The sequence below is a fragment of the Sparus aurata genome, chromosome 23 (assembly GCF_900880675.1).
Source record: "Sparus aurata chromosome 23, fSpaAur1.1, whole genome shotgun sequence".
NCBI lineage: Eukaryota > Metazoa > Chordata > Actinopteri > Spariformes > Sparidae > Sparus > Sparus aurata.
Window position 1 is genome coordinate 16,295,526 of NC_044209.1, and position 23,120 is coordinate 16,318,645.

At 42.2% G+C, this 23,120-nt stretch overlaps 1 protein-coding gene across 6 annotated transcripts in view; it reads right to left on the reverse strand.

Moving 5' to 3' along the window:
• The window catches only part of cep112 (centrosomal protein 112), a 107,324-nt gene that overhangs the window by 31,256 nt on the left and 52,948 nt on the right, over positions 1-23,120 (reverse strand). For 5 of the 6 annotated variants that reach the window (XR_003982748.1, XM_030408351.1, XM_030408352.1 and 2 more), the window contains 2 exons: positions 22,045-22,227; positions 13,479-13,709 (listed from right to left, as the gene is read on the reverse strand). Coding sequence is in view for 5 of the 6 variants with exons in the window: in XM_030408351.1 (XP_030264211.1) it covers positions 13,479-13,709; positions 22,045-22,227 (414 nt within the window). In the remaining variant the exon portion in view is untranslated. Of the gene's footprint in view, positions 1-11,254; positions 11,392-13,478; positions 13,710-22,044; positions 22,228-23,120 lie in introns of those variants that run through there. The other variant, XM_030408353.1, reaches the window with a different exon arrangement.

Sequence of the window (23,120 nt, forward strand, 5' to 3'; positions counted from 1 at the left end):
ACACGTTACCCACCCAATCTGCCCATGCTCACACACGCACAAACACACTCATGTTGACCTCTGCCACTTGGCAGCGTGTCCCCACGGCGCAGGCCTGTGGCCCCTTTGGCACAGTGCCCGTCCCAAGGTTCATGTGTGCCAGCAGGTAGTGACGGGCATGGTGCACAGTGAGCACCACTCCCCTTTGATCCCCTGCCAACAATTCATCACTTTACAAGAAGGGGAGCAAGTGGAAGGGGGGGAGGTACTGTGAGGCTGCCACTTGGCCATTGGAGGAAAAAAGAGAAACGATCAGGAGAAGCTGGGAGACTCAACATGGTGGAGACAGAAACCGAGTGAATGGAGATTGTTGTTAGGAGTTTATTGAGCGGCGCTCCTCTCTTTGTTTTCAGTTGTTGCTCTATGGAAGCTAGCCAGCTGGAAGCAAAGACCGCGAGTGTCTAATACAAGATCTGTCTCCGTTCAGCTCACCGCGTTGTGAAGCCAGAGTTTCAGTGATAGGCTGAACAAGTGGAGTGAGATAATGAGGTGTGAAGTGCTGGAATTCTATGGGGATGTAAATGGCTGGCTGCCTGTATACAAGGTGACAGGGTCTATACAAGTGCTGTAGAAAGACTACGGCCCGAATTAAAGTGGGATATAGGTCATTATTTGAAAGGCAGGCAAGTTTAAATGTCTCGACCAAAACTACATAGTAACCCTTTTACTAAAAGCCAAGTGGTTATGTTTACTGTATACCACATAACTGGGTTCTTTTGCATCAGTGCATGCCTGCTACACTTGTTGAATTGATTTCTCTGCATCTAGTCTAAAAACTGTGAAAAAAACCTCTCTATACCCCAGTAAGCAGCTTGCAATGTCAATGACATTTGAGTATAACACCACTTATTTGTTGGAAACTCCTGTTTATTGAACATAGGAAACATTAAAATACCAATATAAAAAACCTGATTTACACACAAACACACACACACACACACACACACACACACACACAAACAACACACACAAACCAACACGCACAAACACACACGCTTTCTTGTCCTGACAGCCGGTGACAGACAGACAACCCACTAACACACCGTTTCAATGAACGCACCCCTCGCAGCCATCAACACCTGAGCTGCGTTTGGACTCTGCGCCCCATCCAAACACTTCCTGACAAACACGCCGTCCTGCTCGGAGCGGTCACACCTGTCACCGCTGAAACAGTGAGCCATCACCAAGGATACCGGCCTGTCTTCCTGCGCCAGGACTCTTTTGAGTGGCAGCCTGCTCGTCCCTAGGGGCCCTATAGCAGCTGATGAGAGAGGGCTAGACAAAGAAGGATGTAGAAAAGGCGAGAGAGGAAGGACTGTGTGTGGGAGTGGGGTGCAAAAGGAGGCTTTCTATGTTTTTTCCTTATAGCTGAAACATTTGTTGTCTCCTTTTGCTGCTGCGAAAGAGCTCCATCCTTGGGCTGGAAGAAAATGTGATATGGCAATATATTGAATAATTTCCATCTTGCGATACATTATTGATACACTCGTGCCAAATACTGATATTTTCATTAAGAGATGCCAGCGCTCCCAGTGGATTGCCTTGCAAATTTGACTTACTGGGTCACTACTTCATGACTCCTCGTGGTGGCGCTAATTAAATGAGTGAAAAAAGTAAGCAGAAGTTAAATAACTAGGATGACGACAGGGGGATAATGACTAAGCAGTGCGGAGTTACACAGATTGAAAAGATTTCAGTAGCATAGTTACATCCTTCCGTTAAGCTTTTTAACTCAGTAACTGTTCTGCAGTTTGGACTTCTGACAGTTTAAGGCTGTTTTACACTGGAATGATGGCAAACGTGGATACTGACAAGTTGCAGTCTGTGTGTGTGAAAGAGGAACTAAGTAAAACTCTATACATTTCCTTGTACTTTATTTTACCTCACTTGTCTAATTCTGTTAATCTGATACCCCCATGCAGAAAATAAATACATCATTCCAGCTTTTTTCCCTTTTAAGGCAACTTTTTTCTCGTCTTGTACTGTATTGAGAATTGCAGAGCTTAAGCCTTTTCAAACCAAGCATGGATTTTAGTCTGAAAATTGGACAACCTCAATGTCTGCTGAAATGTTCAACCGATGAAATCCTTGTTCTAGCTGATGTTCAGGTCAAAATGGGAGAAAACCTTTTCAATTTGGTCTCACAGCATCTACCTCAACAACCAAGTCAAGGACAATGGTTTGAGATCACCCAACGGCTGGGATACGATGATGCTAACAGAGCGGATATTTACTTGATTACGCTACAAGTTGGTCATTGAGAGGGGCATTTGTGGTCCAGGGAGGGATTTGGATGTAAATGACCCGAATCTGACCTTTAAGTGTACCTCGCAAAAAGGAGTAACAGGAAAGAATTTGGAACAAGGCACCGCGGGTAATTCGCACTGGACCCGGTGTGCATAGCTGTCATGCAGAAAAAACGTATGCCAACTTTCCATATTGCTGCATCGCATTTTCGCACTTGTGGGAGACGGCTTTTACTCTGCGATTCCCACCCCGTACTCTATCCTGACCGCATCGCACTTCAAATGACCCTGTGGTGGTTGCTATGAGATTTTCTTCAAGGATCATTTACAAGCAGGCAACATTTCTGAGAGGAGTGATAGCAAAAGATGAGACTTAAATGTGGCTCATTAGTGAAAATGTTTACAAGAAAGTTATACATCACCATCACTTCTACAATTGACTGTGAGGCAATGAGGTGACTGTACATGCCTGTGTTTTTCGCGTGAGTGGATTCATGGAAAACATATGGCCATACTGACATGCAAACAAGCTCAGATGTTTCATAAAAACATAAAGAGCTTGCTACTAGCCTATTCCTTTTTACCTACAGCCACTCGGGGGAATTTAGCAGGAAGGCATTATACAACATCATACATTATACAGCTCAACCATCCAGACACACATTCAAAATGGCTGGAAATAGATGAAGATATGGATAGTACATGCAAGGAAAAATAGCCCAACAGAACTGTGACAAATACAAAGAGAAAATCAGAGTTAAATTAAAAGCCCATCTCTGTGTGTGTGTGTGTGTGTGTGTGTGTGTAAGCACTTTCAAAGAGACTACCTGTGCCCTGCCAAAGGCATTTTGGTGCTGAAGGCACTTTGAGGCTGTATCAGGCTCTTCAATCGCCTCTTAATCCTAGCTGTGTGTGGAGTGCGGCTGCTTTGAAGTGTGTGTGTGTGCGTTTTTGTGCGGGTCCCTGTGTGTGTGTGCGTGTGCTGAAGAGAGTGGAAGTGGATCTGAAGGCAAGGCATGCACCGCTTACCAGAACTTAATTAATAATCTGCAGTGGGAACCTGGCCAAACACACACACACGCACACACACACACACGCACGCACGCACACACACACACACACACACACACACACACAGTGCACACTTAAAAAAGGACAGACGGGGTGGCGGACAACAGGGTGACAACTTTCTCTCTCTCACACACATGCGCACGCACACACACTTGAGCAAAGATATGCACACAGCTTATTCAAACACGGACAACGGACAAACAGGATGCGTGAAGGCCAAGCTCAGAGCCAGAGTTTGATCTAAAGCGGCCTGGAAATGAAATTTGCTCAAGGTGTGCAGTCCCATTGTATGAAGTGAACCGCTGCTAAAGGAGGAAGAAACCAAAGTAAACATTTCTCGATAGAGTTAATGCAGCCAACACATGATAACTCTATCTGTGTGTGCGTTCAAGTCAAGTGTGTCTGTTTCCAGTATAGTGCAGTCTACAGTCCTGGGCAGGATATTGCCTCCATATGGCATTTTTACCCCCCCGATATGTTTCCAATCATCTCGCGTTGCTAAAGAGCAATTATGGTTTTTCAGCATCGCCCTACAGCTGAACTCTGATAGGAGATCGTAAAAGCCACTGACGCAAGGATGATGTCACTCCATGCACAGACAAGGACAATTTCGACAACCGACTGACAGGTGATTAGGTGGAGGACAGGGGACGTGTTTGTGCAACAATGACTCACCAACAGTAAAAACGCTAATTTAATGGTTGTTCACGTTTTCACCCTACACACGCAAGACATATAATGAACACTAAGGATCTGATTTATGGGGTGCATTTCTTGAAAACCCTCCAAAAAAGAACTGATTTCAAAGAGAAGTGCCCCCCCTCTCCATTGCTCCACAAAGCCTTCAGTTTTAGTGGCAGCGGTATTTGTAAGCATTCAAAACAATCCTCTGTTCACTACGCATGTCTCTCATAACAATTTGAGTTCAATCTGCCAGTGAGGGAGAGCTGGGAGATGTTATTTGCTCGTTTGTCTGTAATCATTGCTGTCTTGCTGTGTATCTGCGTGTGCGAGAGAGCGAGTTGGTGCTGTAATGACAAGAGGCTTTATTTCCATTTCACAGTTTGCCATCACTGCCTGTCAGTAGTGATTCTCTTAATCCCCGCTGCTCACTGTCACCGCGCATCTCACACACACACAGACACACACACACACAGACACACACACACACAGTACAGAAATAATGCATCACGGGCACAAGCACAGACAGGCATATGCGGATAAACATACATCAAAACGCGCCGACACACAAGACATGCAGAATGTTCAGAGATTGCGCGCTCAACAAGCTGGTTCTTGGTATCAGAAAACCAATTACACCCATTAGCATCAGTGTAAATGGGCTTAACATCGAACCCTCATCACAGGGTCAAGAAAAAAAATTGGTTTGAGGTGGTGAATGTGTAATGGATGGAGTTGCTTGTAGAATCGCAGATTGCTTCAGCATAAGCAGGTGGACGGACTTTGAATCCACCGAAAAAGTGTCTCTTTCAGATTTTCTGTGTACAGATTTGTGTAAACTGTTACATGGGCAAAGATCTTAAAGGGACAGTTCAGGCTTTTTTTCAAGTGGGGTTGTATGAGGAACTTATCCATAGTCAGTGTATTACCTTTACAGTGTTTACCCCACTATTACCTTGGGCATGGGACCCCCAGCTCCACCAAAAGAAACAAAATATTTAATTTATGATGAATTGTTTTATCGTTCTTTTCAAAGCTAGCAGGCTCCTTTGACGAAAACAGTAATTTTACCTAGCAGAAGACAGAGTTCGGTGAATCTGTTTAAACTCTTTAAAACACGGAAGTCACAAATCAACACAAACTAACAGATGGAGGCAGTGGTACACTTGCAAATATTCTCTGAGGTAAAATTACAGTTTTTGTCAAAGGAGTTTGGTACCTTTAAACAGGGCAAGGATGGATAAAACAGCTTCAGTTTCTTGTTGGAAAGGAATATCTGACGGAAAGATAAAACAGTGAAAACATTATAAATAGTGTATCTTTTTTCTTTTAGGTTGGCTTGTTTTAGGTTGGCTAAAATACATTTTGCTGCTTACGCCATCCGTAGCTGTACATAGCTTAGTATCCTACGTCGGTCCTCCTGCTGCTTCTCCAAACCAGGGGGGCGTGCAGACCTCCATCCGCTGTGGGTAATACATCGTCTATGGAGAAGTACCTCATAAGCTCCACTTGAATAACCTGAACTATCCTTTTAGCTTGAGATGACTGTATTTTGCTAAAGGAAATGTAAAGTTTCTCTACTTGGTCATTGAACTTTGATCGAACTGTGATGTCTGTCTAGTTTTCTTCCTAGGTAGACCTCACTTCCCCATCTATTTATGCCTCCATCCTTACTTTGATCAATAAGTCTGCCTGATGTTCAGATGTAGGATGATTCCGAGTTGAATTAGAAACTTAACCCAAAAAAACAAGAGCCCAATATCATGGTGTCCCACTTAAAACTCCACTTCAAACCAAAGTGTAATCTATAGCGTGCAACAAGATGGGAGCTGCCTGACGCCATGTTTTAATGCGATTGAGAAAGTGTGTCGCTTCCCTCCCTCCTCTTGGATGACTTCAAAAAGTGAGCAAGGGAGCCGTGTGATGTTTTTTTGGGACGGCAGAGCCTTTACTTTGACTCTTTCATCTGCTGGGTGAGTCACTCTCGCTCTCTCTCTCTGCCGCCGGGCCCGATGGTGCACTGAGGAAAACGAGGAGCTCAGATAGGTCTGGGCATGCGTACACGCACACAAACACATAACATATGTTCATACACAAACTCAGGAACACAATCCTGAGCACTTTAATGTGTGTTTGCGCAGCAGCTATGACGTAAACATATACTGACGGCAGACGAATGCTAAATTCAGACACACCATTTGAATAACATGACTGCCGCTACACCAAACACCTCAAACTACCTCTTTCTCCCCTAAAATCAGATCCTCTGCTCTGCCTCCTCCATCTCTTTGTCTCCTAGTTAGCCTGTTAGTGTGAGGTGAATGTGGGCCCTCTTTGATCCTCCCTCAGCCTGTGTTTCTCTCCTCCTTGTCTAATCCATGACCGACTGAATAATGTGATTTGGTGTATCTCCAAGTGGCAGAGGACCAACCTAATAAGTCAGCAGTGACAGGGGGGCAAAGAGGGAAGAACAAGACGTGACTATGGCGACAACAATGACAACAACCTCGTACCACCATCTTCTGGCTGAGAGGGTGAACAGTACGCTAACCGAGCCTGACAGAACGTGGTGATAGAGTGTCGGGATCAACGTGAGTGGGGATGGATTGATGGATGGATATACCAGATCTCCCTAGTTTCACTTCCAGCATGCTGAGAAAATTCACTACCATAAAAAAATATGAATTTTCCTTTTACCTGTTGTGCTGTTTGTCTATCTAGATTGTTTCGGCTAGGGTTAGAATGGTTCTAGATAATTGAATTTGTGCGTGTACAAAGATAGCTTAGAGGAGGAATGTTTAGTTTTATATACAGGTTTGTTTTTTTTATTCCATCACAGCAAAGGGAGAATAAATAATGACGACAACAAAGTTAAGAATAAATCAGTGATGTAGCACTTATTGGTCAAATAGTTATTTCAAACAACTGTACTGGTCTAAAATTGTTATATCGGTCCATCCCTAGTAGGAACTATTGTCTTTCTACTAAACTACCCACAAAAACCATATCACAGCTCCTCAAGGACGAGTAGCTTAGTTCCATTAAAGTCAAGAGATTGCAGGCATCTCCAGAGCTGATATCGCCAAGACTTGGCAACTCACACAGAAACAAACTAGATGGGTAAAAAGAGCTGCAAGTAAGAGGAAAATGTATATTTTCTATTTGGGGCTGAACTGCTAATGTGAAGACGAGGACATACACGCTCAAAATCACCTTTACCGATACTGTATCATCACTACTTGTGGATTTTCTCCTTGTGTCAATTAGGAAAGACGCACAAAGCATGAAGGCTGGCAATGTGTGGAACCGTAACTTCAGTGAGAATCTAGAAAAATCAGCTTGGTGCATGTTTTGCACTAAAAGCTCCTTGGGTGGTCCGTTCACAAGTGCACGGCTCTAAATATGGATGTGAATGCACAACAAGAACGCGCTGAAGATGCATTAAGATCCAATCAGCAGAACCACATATAAGGACGGTCAGGGACGCGTGTGTCCACACTTGGACAAACTGTGCAAAAGCAGATGGGTCTCGGGCCACATAAAACGATCGCCTAGTCAGCTTTGTTGCAACAAACAAAAGTTATATACAGATGATTTTCTTTTGCCAAACAACTTAAATGAGGGTTTGAAGTCTGTGCCCTAGCTAAAACTGCGACTGCAATCCTCTTCCCCAGCTGTGTTACTCATCACAAACAAGTTTCCTTTTAAGCAGCAGTTTCTCACAGATGGAATCGTATGTGAGTGGGAGACCGAATCTGCTCACAAATGATCACGGAAGACACCATGAAAGAACCGCAGCCCACCATGAACTGAAGTTTAAAAGACAATCTGGATTCATCGTATCAAGAGAAGGCCACACATTTGATCAAATGGAACTAGTCAACTAGGAGTCTGCACAGTGCATTATCCAAGTCCAGTTTGTAGTAGGGATAGACCGATTATCGGGCTGATATTCAGCATCTTTCCAATTGTCTGTATTTACTTTGCCGCTGGTGAAACAATCTCTCACTCATCCCGCCCATTACACCACCTGATTGGGATGTGTTGCAAATTAATAGCCGATGAAAGTTTAAAAAATCTGAATCTGCAATGTTACTAGTAACTAAATTGGTCAAATAAATGTAGTGGACAGGTAGTAAAAATAGCAGAAAAAGGAAGTACATCAGAAAATTGTACTTAAAACAGTACTTCAGGAAATTGAACTTCATTCCATCACTGTTTTTTTTCCATCAAGACTTTTGCTGCAAATGAACATCAGTTCAAAATATTGGTCATCGGCCTCGTTGATAATAATTATCGGTACTGGCCCTTAAAAAAATATATCAGTCGCTCCCTAGTCTGTAGTTATATTTTATGTTAGAAGATGTGATACCAAAGAACATCAGCTCCTTGAGTGTCGCCGGCTGTCTCATATAGAGCCTGACCAACAATCGATATTGGTAAGTAAAAATGTCCAATTTCAAAATATCTGTCTATATATACACGCTTTAGGCAATGATCCCTTAAATATGGTTATCAAATACTTGCAGATATGCAACAGAGGCATGATATTTTACAGTTTAACACTAAGATTTATTGTCTAAAATTACAGCAGTGCACTGAAATAGTCAATTTAACTGGGAATGTAATGAAACTAAATGATCCCAAGCACGTTTCTACATTTTAATCAGGAAAAAAAAGTTTTCATGTTGGTGCATTTCAGGAAACTAAACTGACACATATATAATTCCTATCATCATCTAAAAGCTTTGACAACTCAATTTGATTTCATAAGGAGTTGCACAAAAGGAACCTCACACCTCAGCTCTCAAAACCAACCTAACTTTAAAGGAAGACTCTCTCAAGTTTTTGGATGAACATAGACTTCATCTCCCTGCAGGGGATAAAAGGGACTAATTGCAAGACAGAGGCCTTCATACCACAGCTTTCTAATGCCAATACCTGTGTGTGTGTGGTTGTGTGTGTGTGTGTGTGTGTGTCAGAGAAAAGAGTGAGCACTGTCGTGCCTTTCATGTCAACAAGTCATGTGGGACCATGTGCCAGAGGGACACTGCTGCTGTGACAGGGGGTGTAGGGATTGGCTACTGCATGCCAAAAACCTGCCTTCTCATTGGCTGATGTTTGCCTCCAGGTGGTTTTGTCACACTTGGTTAGTGTTTGATGAAATGCCCTGTCCCTTTGATCTGAACTGAAAGTAGGCATGCACGTGCACACACACACACACACACAAATGGAAGTACTACAAATACACACATACACACACAGACTTTGTGTTTCTACTACTTGCTCGAGGAATCATTGGCAGATGCTTCAGCCCGTCCTCTGTCACTGTGTGTATTTTGTGCATACCCACTTTATTACGCAGGTGTTTGGCAATTAACAGCCATATACACACATGTGCAATATGTAAACATACTAAGTACATATGAATGAGTGTTCTCGCTCTTACACACAAACTCTCCAGTCCGAACAAACATATCAAACAGAATTTGCACATTTAATCTCCTCTTGCAGTTCAAAGAGCCATGCTCTCCAGACTGAGAGAAAATATTAATTCAAGGTTCCAGACGTTATTCACTTCCTATCTAACCTGAGCCCTTCTGATCTTTTGTCTCACCATATCTCAGATCTCTAGTATTGACAAGCGGGGAGTGAGTAGGACACAGCTGCGTTAGGTGAAGAGGTCCAACACAAAGACCTTTTCTCCACTAACTAAACTCTAAGCTTATATAATTCCTTTCGTTCAGCACAGATTGAAAATATTACCTGTGTTTTATAAGCTAGTGGTCATACAGAAGAGCGTGAGCATGTGGTAAAAAAACGTGTTCCCACACTTCGTCAAAGCCAAGCCCTGACGAGTAAGGCCAACTCTTTACGGACAGCCCTAGTGTTTTAGGTTTTGCCACAGTTAGGTGGTGGTGGTGGTGAACGGAGAAGGTGTGGAGTAGAATAAAAAAAGTTAGATAAGGAGGTGGTGGTGGTGTGAGAGGCAGGATTCTTGCTTGCTGTGGCCCAGAGATGAGGTGTCTTTATCAGGCACAGAGGCAGCTTCACAGGGCCCTCAGTGGAGAACGGAGATTGGGAGGTCTGAGGTTGTGTGTGCTCAGTCTCACCCATGAACACAGTCACACACACATTCAAAAAGATAAACTTCAATAGCACCCCCCACTACACACACAGACACACACCTTCTTCTTAGCCTCCCTCCATCACTTTTCCTTCGCCATCTTTCTGATGCAGCTCAAATGCATGGAACTATCTTACCGTCTGATCTTATCTCCTCTGATATTCTGTTTCTCATTATTTCATTCCAACAGCTTCGACTGTCTACTCCCAACACCGCCCCCATCCCCTGTATCCCTCTGTCTCTCCCTTAAACGCATGCGTCTTTGATGGGAATCCATTCATGGATTTAATGGATTTCTCTGGCCTTTTTTCCAGGATCTGGGAGATGTGTTCAAAAAAAAAAAAAAAAAGGAAAAGCTGGCCTGCCCAGGCTCTGCTTCCAAGAGCATGGTGGACTGCAGAGGACAGCATTTCTGTCTGCATCAAAAGAATGAGAAATTTTCAGCTTACAAAACAGGCCGAACCAGTCAATATGGATCTGAGAGCTGGCTGACTTCAATCCCATGTGAAAAAAAAGCAGGGCACAACGAAGTAGTGAAACTTCTCCCTGCCCACTCCGAAGTAAAACTTGGAGACAGATTAGAAAGTAGAAAAAAGGGGAGAAAGTAAGACGCTCAACCTTTGGTGAGTTTTTTTTTTTTTTTGCATGTGTGCACTTTCAGCTGACAAAAAAGGATGGAAAAATCATTTATCTCTTTCATAAAAAGTAAAACTAGCACATTGCTTGTAGTGTTATCAGTTTAAGTTCAACATTCAGCCACACTGCTTTGAATCGGCTCCAGATTCCGCGACAACTGTGGGTCATTTTTGTCCAAGAGTATGGAAAAAGAGCAAAGAGAGAGAGGAATTAAAGTGTGGCGGCAGGATAAAATAACTCTTAGCTGTAAAACATCTTTCATATATCAAAAAAGGGACTGATAGAGATGGCATGATTTCTTCAAATGAGGATTACCCTGTAATAAGAACACTCTTTTCCCTCGGCCCTCTCTCCCTTCAGTACCTCTGGCTCTGTGTGCCATATGGAGCCAAAATGGCCGTCTGGGTGCTTTGGAGGTCCCTGCATTCCCGGGCTAATGCTGCGCAGCTGGCGCGGGATGGTGTCTAATGAAAAATGCTCTCTTTGATGGGCCCTGCCGAGGGATTAGGTTCTGATCAACACCACCTTAGGTCAGCTTCCTGCTAGACCAGCACAAGATTATGAGTGATTTCCCAGCCTTGGGTCCAGTTTCTGTAGAGAAGAGGGGAGCAAACATGGAACAGACAGAGAGAAAGGAAGGGGGGGGGGGGGGGGGCTTAGAGGTTCTTATTGAAGTACTTCCTGGTTCACTAAGATAGCAAAAAGCAAAGCTAGACAATGACTAAACTGATAATGTTGTGGATTCCCCGCTATGTCGGTATATCCTGTGATGGTAAGAGGGTCAACCAAATGACTTGATTTCTACAAATACATTAATTACATGTGGTACAAATGCTAATAGCATCATTATCTTATTGTACATTCTGTTTAAGGATCAGGACGTAGTAAAATACAACAACAGTTATAAGCTGTAGCAAAGCTATAAGGCCCTTTGGGTTGGGTCTTATCTTATACCCATTATCTTATTTGGGCCCATCAGATGTGGAATGACCTGCTGGAGGTGAACAGAGACGCTTTAAAGGGGCAATATGTCAAAATTTTATCTAAAGAAAATTCAAAATACAAACTAAAATCCTTAGCAGAATGTGAAAAATAACTGTTTAATGTTATGACGTCTATTTATGTAGCAGAGAAGTTAGAATGCAAACAAACTAGACCCAGCCCACCCCACTCTAATGCTTCTGTGTTAGCTGTTTAACAACAACACACATCTGGTTCCTGAGCTCTCAGTCCTGACCGCTAGCTTCAAGGCTAACTGAGCTTACTTGCTAACAGCAGCTACAGTTAGACAGTCAGCGGTTACTCCTTGTGCTGCTCCTTATTTGCTTTGGGTTTAATTTTAACAGGCAGCCAATTCTTTCATAATGCACCTTTACAAAATCCTTCTTTAAACTTGCTTTTTATGGATTTCACTTATATAGTTATATCTTCTATATGTATATTGTGTTTGAAAAGCTCTATAAAAATAAATCTATTATTATTAAAAGGTATTATATTCACAAGTTGAAGATAAACAGGTTTATACTTCTTGAATGGCATCACAAACACACCAGGAACAGGTTGCAGCAGATCTTTGCTACAGTGGTGAACTTAACCAAGCCTTCCTCCACCCGTGGGCCTGTCAGGTAGAGTGGGCCGTCCACTAATCACAGGAGGCAGTTCGATTCCTGGCACCTCCTGTCCACATGTCCTTAAGCAAAACACTGGGCTCCTGATAGCTGGCACTCTGCATGATAACTTGCTGCCATCGGTGTGGTGTATATGTGAATGAGAAGTGACTTGCAGAAGGCTTTGCATAAAAGTGCTATATAGTTTGTCCCAGTCCCACACACGCAGACTCACAAACACAACCTGTTCTCACTGACAACACTGATGAATAACAACAGCTTGATAGGGAGACAACATTGTTCACACGTTCTCTGACAAATATCTATGGGAGAAGGAGACGCACGCAGAGGCAGATGCTCAGAGAGAGAGTGGGAGTAGAAGTAAGTGATACATACAAATGATAAAAACAAGCTTGATTGTCTGAACAGGAATACTGCGAAAACAATATAACAAAACATGCTGTAACAGCCACAGGCTGAAAAACTGTCTTAAATCAGTGCTTGTGCACTGCGAAGCCAAACAAAGATGTGTCATGCCCCCTCTCTTGCAGTCAACTACCCATTCAACTCGCTTTAACGTTAAAGGTGTCATTTTTTGACTTTAAACTGGCACTAGTAATGTGCAAAATAAATGCTGACTGCACAATGTAATGGCTACAAAATAATGACACCACCAGCATTAAGATGTTCTATGTTATTTTGTTCTATGTTATTTTGTCTGCCATCAGGCACAACGTCTCCTGGGGAAAAGGAGTCAGCCTGGAACATTTCTATCTGCTTTCATATCTCCAGTACAGACTAAGTGACTAAACCCACACTTTTGTCCAGTACTGTCGGTAGTTGTTACTCTGAAGGAAACAGAAAATGATCTGGTTATATTAGCGACAGCAGAGCCAAGAAAAATGCCAACTGCAACCAGTGGGGAGTTGGGGGGGGGGGGGGGGGTTTAACTGTTTCCACTTTAATGTAAACTGGCATTAATCCACATAGGCAGTAAAGAGTAAAGTAATGTGATGTATGCAGACAGTATCCTATTGGAAACTCATTGTTTCCCTCCTACCGTTCACCCACCTTCTCCTGCGCAGCGTCCTTCTCCTGCTGGTGTCTTGTCTCAAGGTCGCTGCGGATGCACTCCATGTCAGAGCGGAGTCGGTCCAGGGATGCCTCTTTGTCCAGGAACATTTTTTGTTTTTCCTCCTCCCGGAGTAGTGCCAACTCAGCCAGCTGTTGCTTATGATGTGCATGGGCACCCTGGAGTTTCTCGCTGAGACTCGTTACCTCGGCTTCCAAATCTGAAATCCTCTGGAAGGAGAGAGAAAGAGATGTAAAGTTGATTCAGGTAAGTACTGTCCAGCAGATATCAAATGGATCCAAACTGTTGGGTTAGATTACATTTCTTGATATTTTTTTTTTTTTAGAACGGATAGAAAAAAGTCAACTGGAATGCTACTTTTAGCTGAAGCTTACAATATTTAAGATTTTTATTACTGTGCATCCTCAAAATTGATTTATGTTTAAATGTATTTTTCTCATGTACAAATAAAGAGTTCACTTTTACATTCCTACACTGAAAAATATCAAAAGCTCTCTGATAAAGCTGAGAGTGACAAAGAGAAATAGTAAGATCCTGTGTCTTGTAAGGTGAAAATAAAGAAACAAATGTCTTCAGATTGCATCCTTGGCATCAACTTAATGAGAGATACGCAGTATACTGATATGGATAAAGATTAAAGACTCGGTATCCAAGTTTGAAGGAGTTTGTCTTCAGTTGAACTGCAGGCAAAGTGCAGACAAAGTTTCACAAACACGCTTACATGTTTCCTTTTTCCTCTGGATGATTGTGTGGGGGCTGCTGCGACGGCCTGACCCTCTCTCCTGACCTTTCGATTTTTTTGAACTGCTCTGCCTCGACTTTGCCCAGAAGAGGCCCTTTAATAGCACTGCCAGTGAGAGCCAACATTACATAGTGGGAATTGCTAATCAGCAGAACCCTGCGGCCTCTGAAACACCAGACTGGTTTGATACCGTTCTGCCAAAACTGCATCGCTTTTCTGGTTTGATGAAGACGGTTTTGTTCAACTTCAAGGTTCAGTAGGAGCACTTCCGCTATGTGCATTTATCCATGTTGCAGCTGGATAAGTTCACAAGTTCACTGTCCTCAAATAGCCCACTTATAGCAACCAAAGAACAGCACAGGTAGTACCATTTGTCAGTATATATGATCATTCCCTGCACTTAACAACAAGCAAAAATCATTGTAGTGGATTGTGCGCGACTCAAAGATGCATTGCAGTTGTGGTGTTTCACACTTCCCTACCTATATTGCACATATTCCCCAGCTATTGCACATCCTCATTACTTCTCCTTGGTTTACTTGGTTTATTTCTTACTTTGGTTTGCACTGTCTGTGCTCTGCCTCCTGCCCCCTCCCTCTCCCCAAAAGCCTGGGCATCCCAGGACAACGCCATGTTAAGGCAATCAGACAGAAAGTGTCTGAAGTCTTTTTTAGCGGGCACTGGGGAGAATCAAAGAGACTTCAAAGGAGTGTCAGAAAAACAGGCAGATGCTGTGGCTCTGTGTTAACCCCCCCCCAACGCTGGCACACACAGACAGATCCACTTGCGCACATGCACGCACACACATGCACGCACACACTCACACGTGGTCGCTCTGTCACACACATAAAATGGCATGCAGCACTCTGGGAGAGAATATGAGGTAAAAAAAAAAACAAACATGCGCAATCCTCCACGACCCGCTCTCCTGTCTCTCAACATTACCAGTCTCACTGCTCCCTTCAAGGGTGAGCAGCTATTAGATCTGAGCCCAGAAGAGTCTTTAATGTATAATTCTCCCTCAACAAATGTGGATGATCTCTCTTCCAAAAAAGAAGTATTTTAATAAGTTAGAGTATAATCTACCAGAACAGAGGCATTGGCAATGACACTTCAGAAACTTCAGAGGCCAAAAGTGCATGTTTCCTTTGGCAGTAAGTGAAGTGCAACGTGTTAGCATGCTGATGTGGAGCTTTGTGACGAAGCAGCTCGCAGCGACAATGGGAGGGTGTCAAATAAAAACGTGTTGGGTCAAATGGTGTCAGCTAAGAAGACAAAAGACTGGCAGTACAGAGGGAGAGTTGAAAAGGATGGCACGCTGGTAAACGGACCATATCCATAAGAGAAAAATGATATCAAGTGTAGGCTGAGGAGGTTCTGATAACATTCCAACCCTTGAACTACTGTACTTGCAGTGTATTAATGTAGTAATACTATTCTTAGGCAGCAATCTGTATGGACTGAAAAGCATGAATGTCCTGGTAATTTTGCCATTATTCGATTAATCATTCCCTCTATAACATGTCAAACATTTAGAAAAAATGCTCATCCCAATTTCCAAGAGCCCAAAGTGACATCTTCAAATTGCTTCTTGTGTCCAACCAACAGTCCAAACCCAAAACTCTCCTAGATGATAAAGTAAACCAGCAAATCTTTACAAATGTTGTTTATTTTTGCTTGTAAAATGACAGAAACAAGGAATCCAAAGTTCAAATTATTGGCATCTAATTTTCTTTTTGATCGACTAACCGAACAACTGTTTGCTGTGACAACGATATGCCGCTCCTTTGCGAAGGTCTATAATATACAAGCCTTCCTTGGACAAAGAATAGTGTTTTTATAATAAACACATAAAACCAAAAAAGTAATATCTTTAACATAACCTTAATTAGATTCTACTAGTAAGCTTAAATGTTTGTGAAGATGTAATAAAATAAGATGACAGCAATGCGTCCTCCCATCAGAAAAGTACTACATGAAGGTTACATAACTCAGAAGCAGATATTATGACTTGGCACATGTGTAACTAATAACATCTGTGATAGTTGTATTCCATGTAGGCATGTCAGTGCCAGGGCCCTGGTGTTTTGCATGCTGGCTTACTGAAATGGCTCATGGGCACACCTAAATGGAACGAAGCCATAATTAATCTTATTAGTTACACCTGTGCTTTTCCTGCGTTTCTGCTAATTCAAACGGCTGCTGTGTGGATAGTTTGCATTAGTATGACAAGTGGAACATGACTGTTTACCTGGGCTGTAAACCTGACATATGTCTAGACTTTTCACAGTTCTGAATTTTGAAGAAATGTGATGACATTTTGTGAAATATGATTATTTCCATGCTCAGGTCTGTGTCACTATGAAGCTTAGTTTCTAATATGATTTGTTAATTAGTGAGGTTCAGGGGTGTTGGTAGGCAGAGCGTTGGCTAGCTGTTTCCCCCGCTTCCAGTCTTTATGCTAAGCTAAGCTAATCAACGCCTGCCTCGAGCTTCACTGTTAAGATTACTGATAACTAGCTAGCTAGTTAGCACAGTTAGCAGTGCAGCTAGTGATCGTATTAGCTGACTCAAGTCTGGAAGCTTAAGGCACCAGCTGAGTGTTGGTGTTTATTATGCTGCTAGCACAGGAGCTTTGGACCACCAGAAGGAGGAGGTTTTCGGGCCAGGGGCGGGTTAGCATACTAACTTTAAAGACTTCTTTGTCAAAACGTCAAACTTTTCCTTCTTTTGATAACTTAAGTTCATTTTTCAATGTTTTAAACTACATATTGCACCTTTAAAGCAAATACAAGTTATCTCATGTAAATCTCTGCGATATTGTATGCATTACACATATTTCTTCATTATCTGTTCACTGCCTTAACTTTCATGGTTTTATTTATGTAGCCCGCAGGACAACCCTAACCACTTGTCTCACTTGCTTTGACTTATTCATTAGGTAAACTCTTGTTGTTACATCTAAAAAAACCCATTCCTTTATCTAATAATCTTAACATTATTGATGTGTAACACGTAATTAATGATTATAACATTTTGACAAACTGCAGAGACTTGCTGATTAAGAAACTATGAGATACATTTTTTTTTTATTTGACCGAGCAGACAGAATTGCTGTTAAGAAGGTACAGTGTTTATTTGTGCCAAAGTACAGTGTGCGTGCTATAAAATGTGACTATATCTTAAATTACAGCATGCATAAACTTTATGTGAACAATAAACTGATATTGTTTGACAAATAATGCGAAAACTAATAATATCTTACTCAAAAGATAATATACTAGTGCTAAGAATCTGATATATATATACACTATTTATGCATTAGTCACTGAGCTTTGCAAAAAAAAAAAATAAATAAAAAAAATAAAAATGTAGGTAAGAGTATAACAATGAATATTTTACTGTCAAATACATTTTCAGCTGGCTGAGATCCAAGATTTGATGTATGCACAAACTAAATTGCTTCCTGGTTTGAAAGAGATCATGTTGTAACACTCGACACATCACAGAGTGTCAGCACTCATCTGATAAGTCTGACGTAAACACTGAGGTGTGGTTGAGAAAATGTGATGAAGTCATTTAAAGACCTATAAACACATTGACAACACTGAGTAACAAGACAAGATCAACTTGACGATACCACATCGCAGGGACCGGTCATTTGGTAAATGACAATACACAAGTAGTGAGCCAATCAATGTGCACACTGGTCTAGCTGTCTCCCTTGCTCTCTTCATCAGACTCTCAGCTTTGACTTCATCTGTCATCACCCTCTTCATTTGACTCCTAATCCTGTACTTGGGATTGAAACGCTTTGAAAATTTTGACAGCATCGTTATTTAGTCCATCACGGCTCAGTAGAAAGACCTCACAGGACTCTCACTCTCTCCCATGCTGTTTGAAGTCCAGATGGCGTGTACGTTCCTTTAAAAAAGAAATAATTATTCGGGAAAATAATACCCATAAAATGACTTTTGAGGAGGAGCTGGTTGAGAAAAAATATATATGATGGGGTTTTGCATAGAACAAACAATTCTTCTTGTTTTCAAAAAAACAAGGCTTCAAATTAATTTATAATGCTGGCCCTAGTTTTTTGAAGGCAAACTCTTACTAATGTTTAATAACTACAAATCCTCACAGACACAAAATAGAGTATATTAAGAGCAATGGCATCAGTGAACAATATTAAATCGTGTCATTGTATAATGCAGTGAATCTTAACATTCTTCAAAAATGCTTATTAGAATAAGAAAGAGTAATTTTGTAGGTGAATATAAAATAATGAAATCCTGCAAAAGTTTGTAGACAAGTTAAAAAAAGGAGAAATTATAACATACAAAATTATGGATATACAAATACCATATATTTCCCAACATTTCTAGAACAGAGGCAAAAAAGAAAGGCCAATAAGTCAGGATTTCGGCCAAACAGTCTACAAAACCCCTTCGTCCTCTGGGGGGCATTGATCAGCTAACACAACGACACAACACTGGCTGCGGGCAAACATGTCTAACCAGCAAGCCATTTCATCATCCTGGACAGGCAGCCAACTGAAAAAAGCCTTTCGTTTCACACTTTGGTGTTTTCGAAAAACCGTTTAAGAAATAGCTTATTCTTTTAAAAGAAACATTCAGGTCCACAAGGCTCTGAGTTAATCCCCTGAGTCGGTGGGTTGCCAACTACACAGCAGGCCTCGAATCCAGCGGCTTAATTCTAATTCTTTCATTAAAGATATCACAGCAAATGAAAAGCAAAGATAACTTAAAGTGTGAATGTTGACAAATGTTGAATGATGCAGTCATCTTGAACATGAGAGAAGCCCCATGTACACAGCCGAAGGGTCATATAGTCTTTTTAACTAGAGATGCAATAATTGTGAAATTCTGGGCCAATGCAGATGTTTAAAATAACAATTTGGATAAAAATTGATGCCAAAATTATTGTTTTTTGTTGTTGTTGTTTATTTTCAGGGAAACAAAGAAATATTTAGCCAATCATTACACTATCTCTGACCATCTCTACCAACATCTCTATTAATTCTACATAAAAATATATTTTTTTTTAAATAACAGCTTCAAAAGAATTGATTGCTTTACAGCTAATACAAGTTAAGAATATTTCTGTCCTTACAAAGATGTCAAGAGTCTGTACCTCATGTAAGTGCCAGGTATCTTACAATACCAATGTTTAGCCAATAAATCACTGCATTTCCTTTTATAACGTGTAGTGGAAACATGATGGGTGACGCCAGAGTTTCTTGGATAACAAACTCTGCTGGGTTTAGGACAATGTGTCCCTGTGTGAGTTTTTATTAGCTCTTCACTCCAGACGCTGCTACGACTCATTGGCTCTGCTTCTCAAACACAAGGCAGAAGTCAGGAATGCTTATTCGTCCCACCACATCAAGGGGATGAGTGGGTATTACTCATCCTATGAGTGTGTGGCTGACATTTACTGTTCCCTTAGCCAACTTCCGAGCTGCAACCATCACCATCCTTCCACTGATGCGAGTAGGACTGAAAGAAAGTGTGAGCCGGAGACAGGCAGAAATAATGAGGCCTGGGTTCAATTGCCACAGCAGGTTTTGGGTTGTCTGTAACATATCACTTGATGATAATATCTTTGTCCGTCTGACCCATGTGGTGGGAGTGTGTTGTTTGATAGGGTTGGAAAAAAAGGAGACCCTACATAGCAACATAGCTACAAGAGAACTGAGAGAGTAAAAGAAGCTGTACAGGTCGTGCTCAGTTATCTGTCAGCGTCAACAGAATGCTGTTTTTTGAAACTCAATTAAGACATTCACAACTTTCCTCGGACCTGTGTGAGGCGTTCAGAAAGGCTGCCGGTGAGGGCCACAGTGCTATCAGTGTGACAGAGCTCTCAGGGGGTAGACAACTTTGGTAATACTGAAGTGTTTAATAATAAGTGATGTTGCTCAGTGTAAAAAAGCTCATGTTTAATACATGTCTGCTGCTAGTGTGCCAGCTCCTTGTCATTTCAACAGCACATCCGTGGAGCAGTGCTCACACAGGAAGTCAAACCAGCTTACATGCCGAGCAGTTTCAAAAACCTCACAATCCGGTCCTCCATCTTTCCAAGGCCTGTGAAAATCTTGTTTTCTGCTGCTTTAACATCTGACATTAGGCGGCAGGCGTCTGATCTCTGCTCAAAATGCTGCACGAGCAAACAGGAACTGAGAATACCAGATGAGTACTGGGGAAGTTTGTCTTCTGTCACGTCCTGAGAAGCTAAGATTTGTCGAACGACGCGTCATTTTGACATGCGGAGGACGACATGTTATCAGCAGATGTGTCCTGTTGTGACGGCATCTCCAGAAAACCAAAAACGAAGTAGCTGGTGCCATCCGTGCTGTGAAAGGCATTTACCAAAAACATGATTCAAGGGAACTTTAGAGAGGACACAAGACTTTTCCCTCATGTTACACAAATTCTAGCTTTTTAAAGACATCTTAGACTCATGGCGGTCTATACATTATTGCCTCAATGTTACACACAGGTTACGCACACAAACTTTAACAAAAAAATAAACACAAAAGACAAAATGACTCATAAGTCTGCAAATATTGTTGCATGTCACAAGAAAAATAGGTTTTCACCTGTGCTACAGTGTAAGTAAACACAGTTTAAAAGATGCAAATCAAATGTTTTTATTTGTGATAAATGTAAATTATCTCTTAAATGCCCCTAGTAAAAAATGGCACTTAGCGACAGCAAAATGTGAACAAAATTAAGCATAAAATAGTTTCCGTTAAGTACGATTCGTTCGCCATGTAATCGGTAGCTCGCGTAATCTTTGCACACCTTTGGTGTGAGCACATTTTGTCCACAAAAACCACATATGTCTTGCTAGATCCCTATCTTCAGCTGACGGCCAAACAAAATTCTTTGCATGCTGACAATGTCCATTTCATCAGGAAGCCTGAAGAGTCAAACACATCCCCAGCTGGAGGCTGGTTTGTCAAATGGCTTCCCACAGAGCTCCAAGCTAGCACAGGCTGGAGAGAGCCGAAGACAGAACGAGGGGTATGAGATGAAGACCTGCCGCTGTTTTGGCTAAATTCTCACAGAATAGCCTGTCAGTGTCAGGGATAACCATTAATACAGACCCGAACGTCACACACTCATTGTGGCCGTCAATGCTGAAATTATAATAACCAGCGTTTTCCGGAGGGAGATGGCTACCTGCGGTGAGAGGAGAATGCCATGCAGAGATACACTTCGCTGGGAGTACAGGGCGCTTGACGCTAGTCCACGACCGTACAACGGCAAATAAAAGAAAAATCCAACCCAGGGTTCTCAAATAAAAGCTTGGCGCTCAACAGAACAGATTTCTTCTCCTTCATCTGGCTACCTGTGGTTTCTGGATTTCAAGTCTTTACACTTCTATCGCGAACCCCTGCTGCGATTAAGAAATGATTTTAAAAAACATCAGAATAATGTTAGAAGTTGGGACGGCGGGATTGTTTTGCTCCGTTTGTGCCGTAAAAAAAAAAAAAACTTATTTCGCACGCCGCTGTTTTTAGCCAAATAAAGTTTGTTTTTATTCAAATAGAAAATAAGTAAATTCTCACATACGCTCACACCAAATACAGCGCCATCTATGACATTATCTAAACCCAAAATCATTATCTGTCTTTTTTTAAGTAAAAATGTGTCTTAACCCGCTGTGCTTTTGAAACCACAGGAAAACGTCAATGGGCAAAATACAAAATGGTTGTCCGTGGGAGAGCAGTGGGTCGGCATGTGTGTGTGTGCAAACATGGATCAGTGGAGACCCCCTACCTGGGCATCGCGCTTCCTCCACTCCTGGGTGTGCTGTTGGTGCTGTTGCAAGGCGGCCCTGGCCTGCCTCTCCAGGCTGCTCACCTCCCGCTGGCGCTCCTGGACCAGGCTGTCCTTTTCCGCGCTGTGCTGCTGCTGTAGCCGCGTCCTCTCCTGCTCGTGCTGCATGCGCTGCTCAGCCATCTGATTGGACAAGCAGGCAAAGAGAGACTTCATCAGCCAACACACACTCAGAGCAACCCTGTCGTCATGACAACTTGTCCATCCACCGATCCATTCAACCTTTCTTCGTCCTACTCCTACCCATGTGCCCAACCAAATTGCGCCGAAATTGTTAGGAAGGAGGGGGAAAAAAACGAAAAAAGTTTCAGCGCTTCTTGCTATTGTCAGAAGACGACATGATGTGATGTGTTTACATCTGGCTTGCTCCCCCGCCCTCCCGCCACTTGTACAGACTGGCCCTGAATGTCCCACTTCCCTCGTTCTCCGAATCTGTCACCCTATTCTGCGATCGGCATATAAAAGAGCGGTTAGTTTGGGCTATGCATGCAAGCTGGTAGGGGTTAGCCATCTGGCTGCAGTAACTACCCGATGCCCCATGCTATGCGCCTGACAGCATGCGAAAATCGGCTTAGGCATTGAATATGATGATCGCTCCAAAACCAAATCAGAGCACAAAACTGGAGAGTGAGGCGAGGACAGGAGAAACTTCGAGGACAACAGAGAGGATGCTGAGTGACTCATGATGATGCGTTTAATTGTTGTTATACTCTCACGATGAATGTAACCAATTGCAAATCATTAATTCCATTTAATAATCAATATTTTCACAATTAACGGAATTATGCCCAAGCAACAATCATTGGCTGATGTTCATGTTGCCAATGAACGACATTTGAAGTTGGAGTATAGTAAGGACCTGCATGCACCAATCAGCAGGAGCACTTGGTTACGGTAAACATCAATAGACTTCAGTCTTGCTTGAGATACAACCAGCTACTCACAATACAGTAGAGGATAATAAAGCAGATTTAATGGGACAGACACCCCAAATTTTTCAGGCTTAATCATCCTGT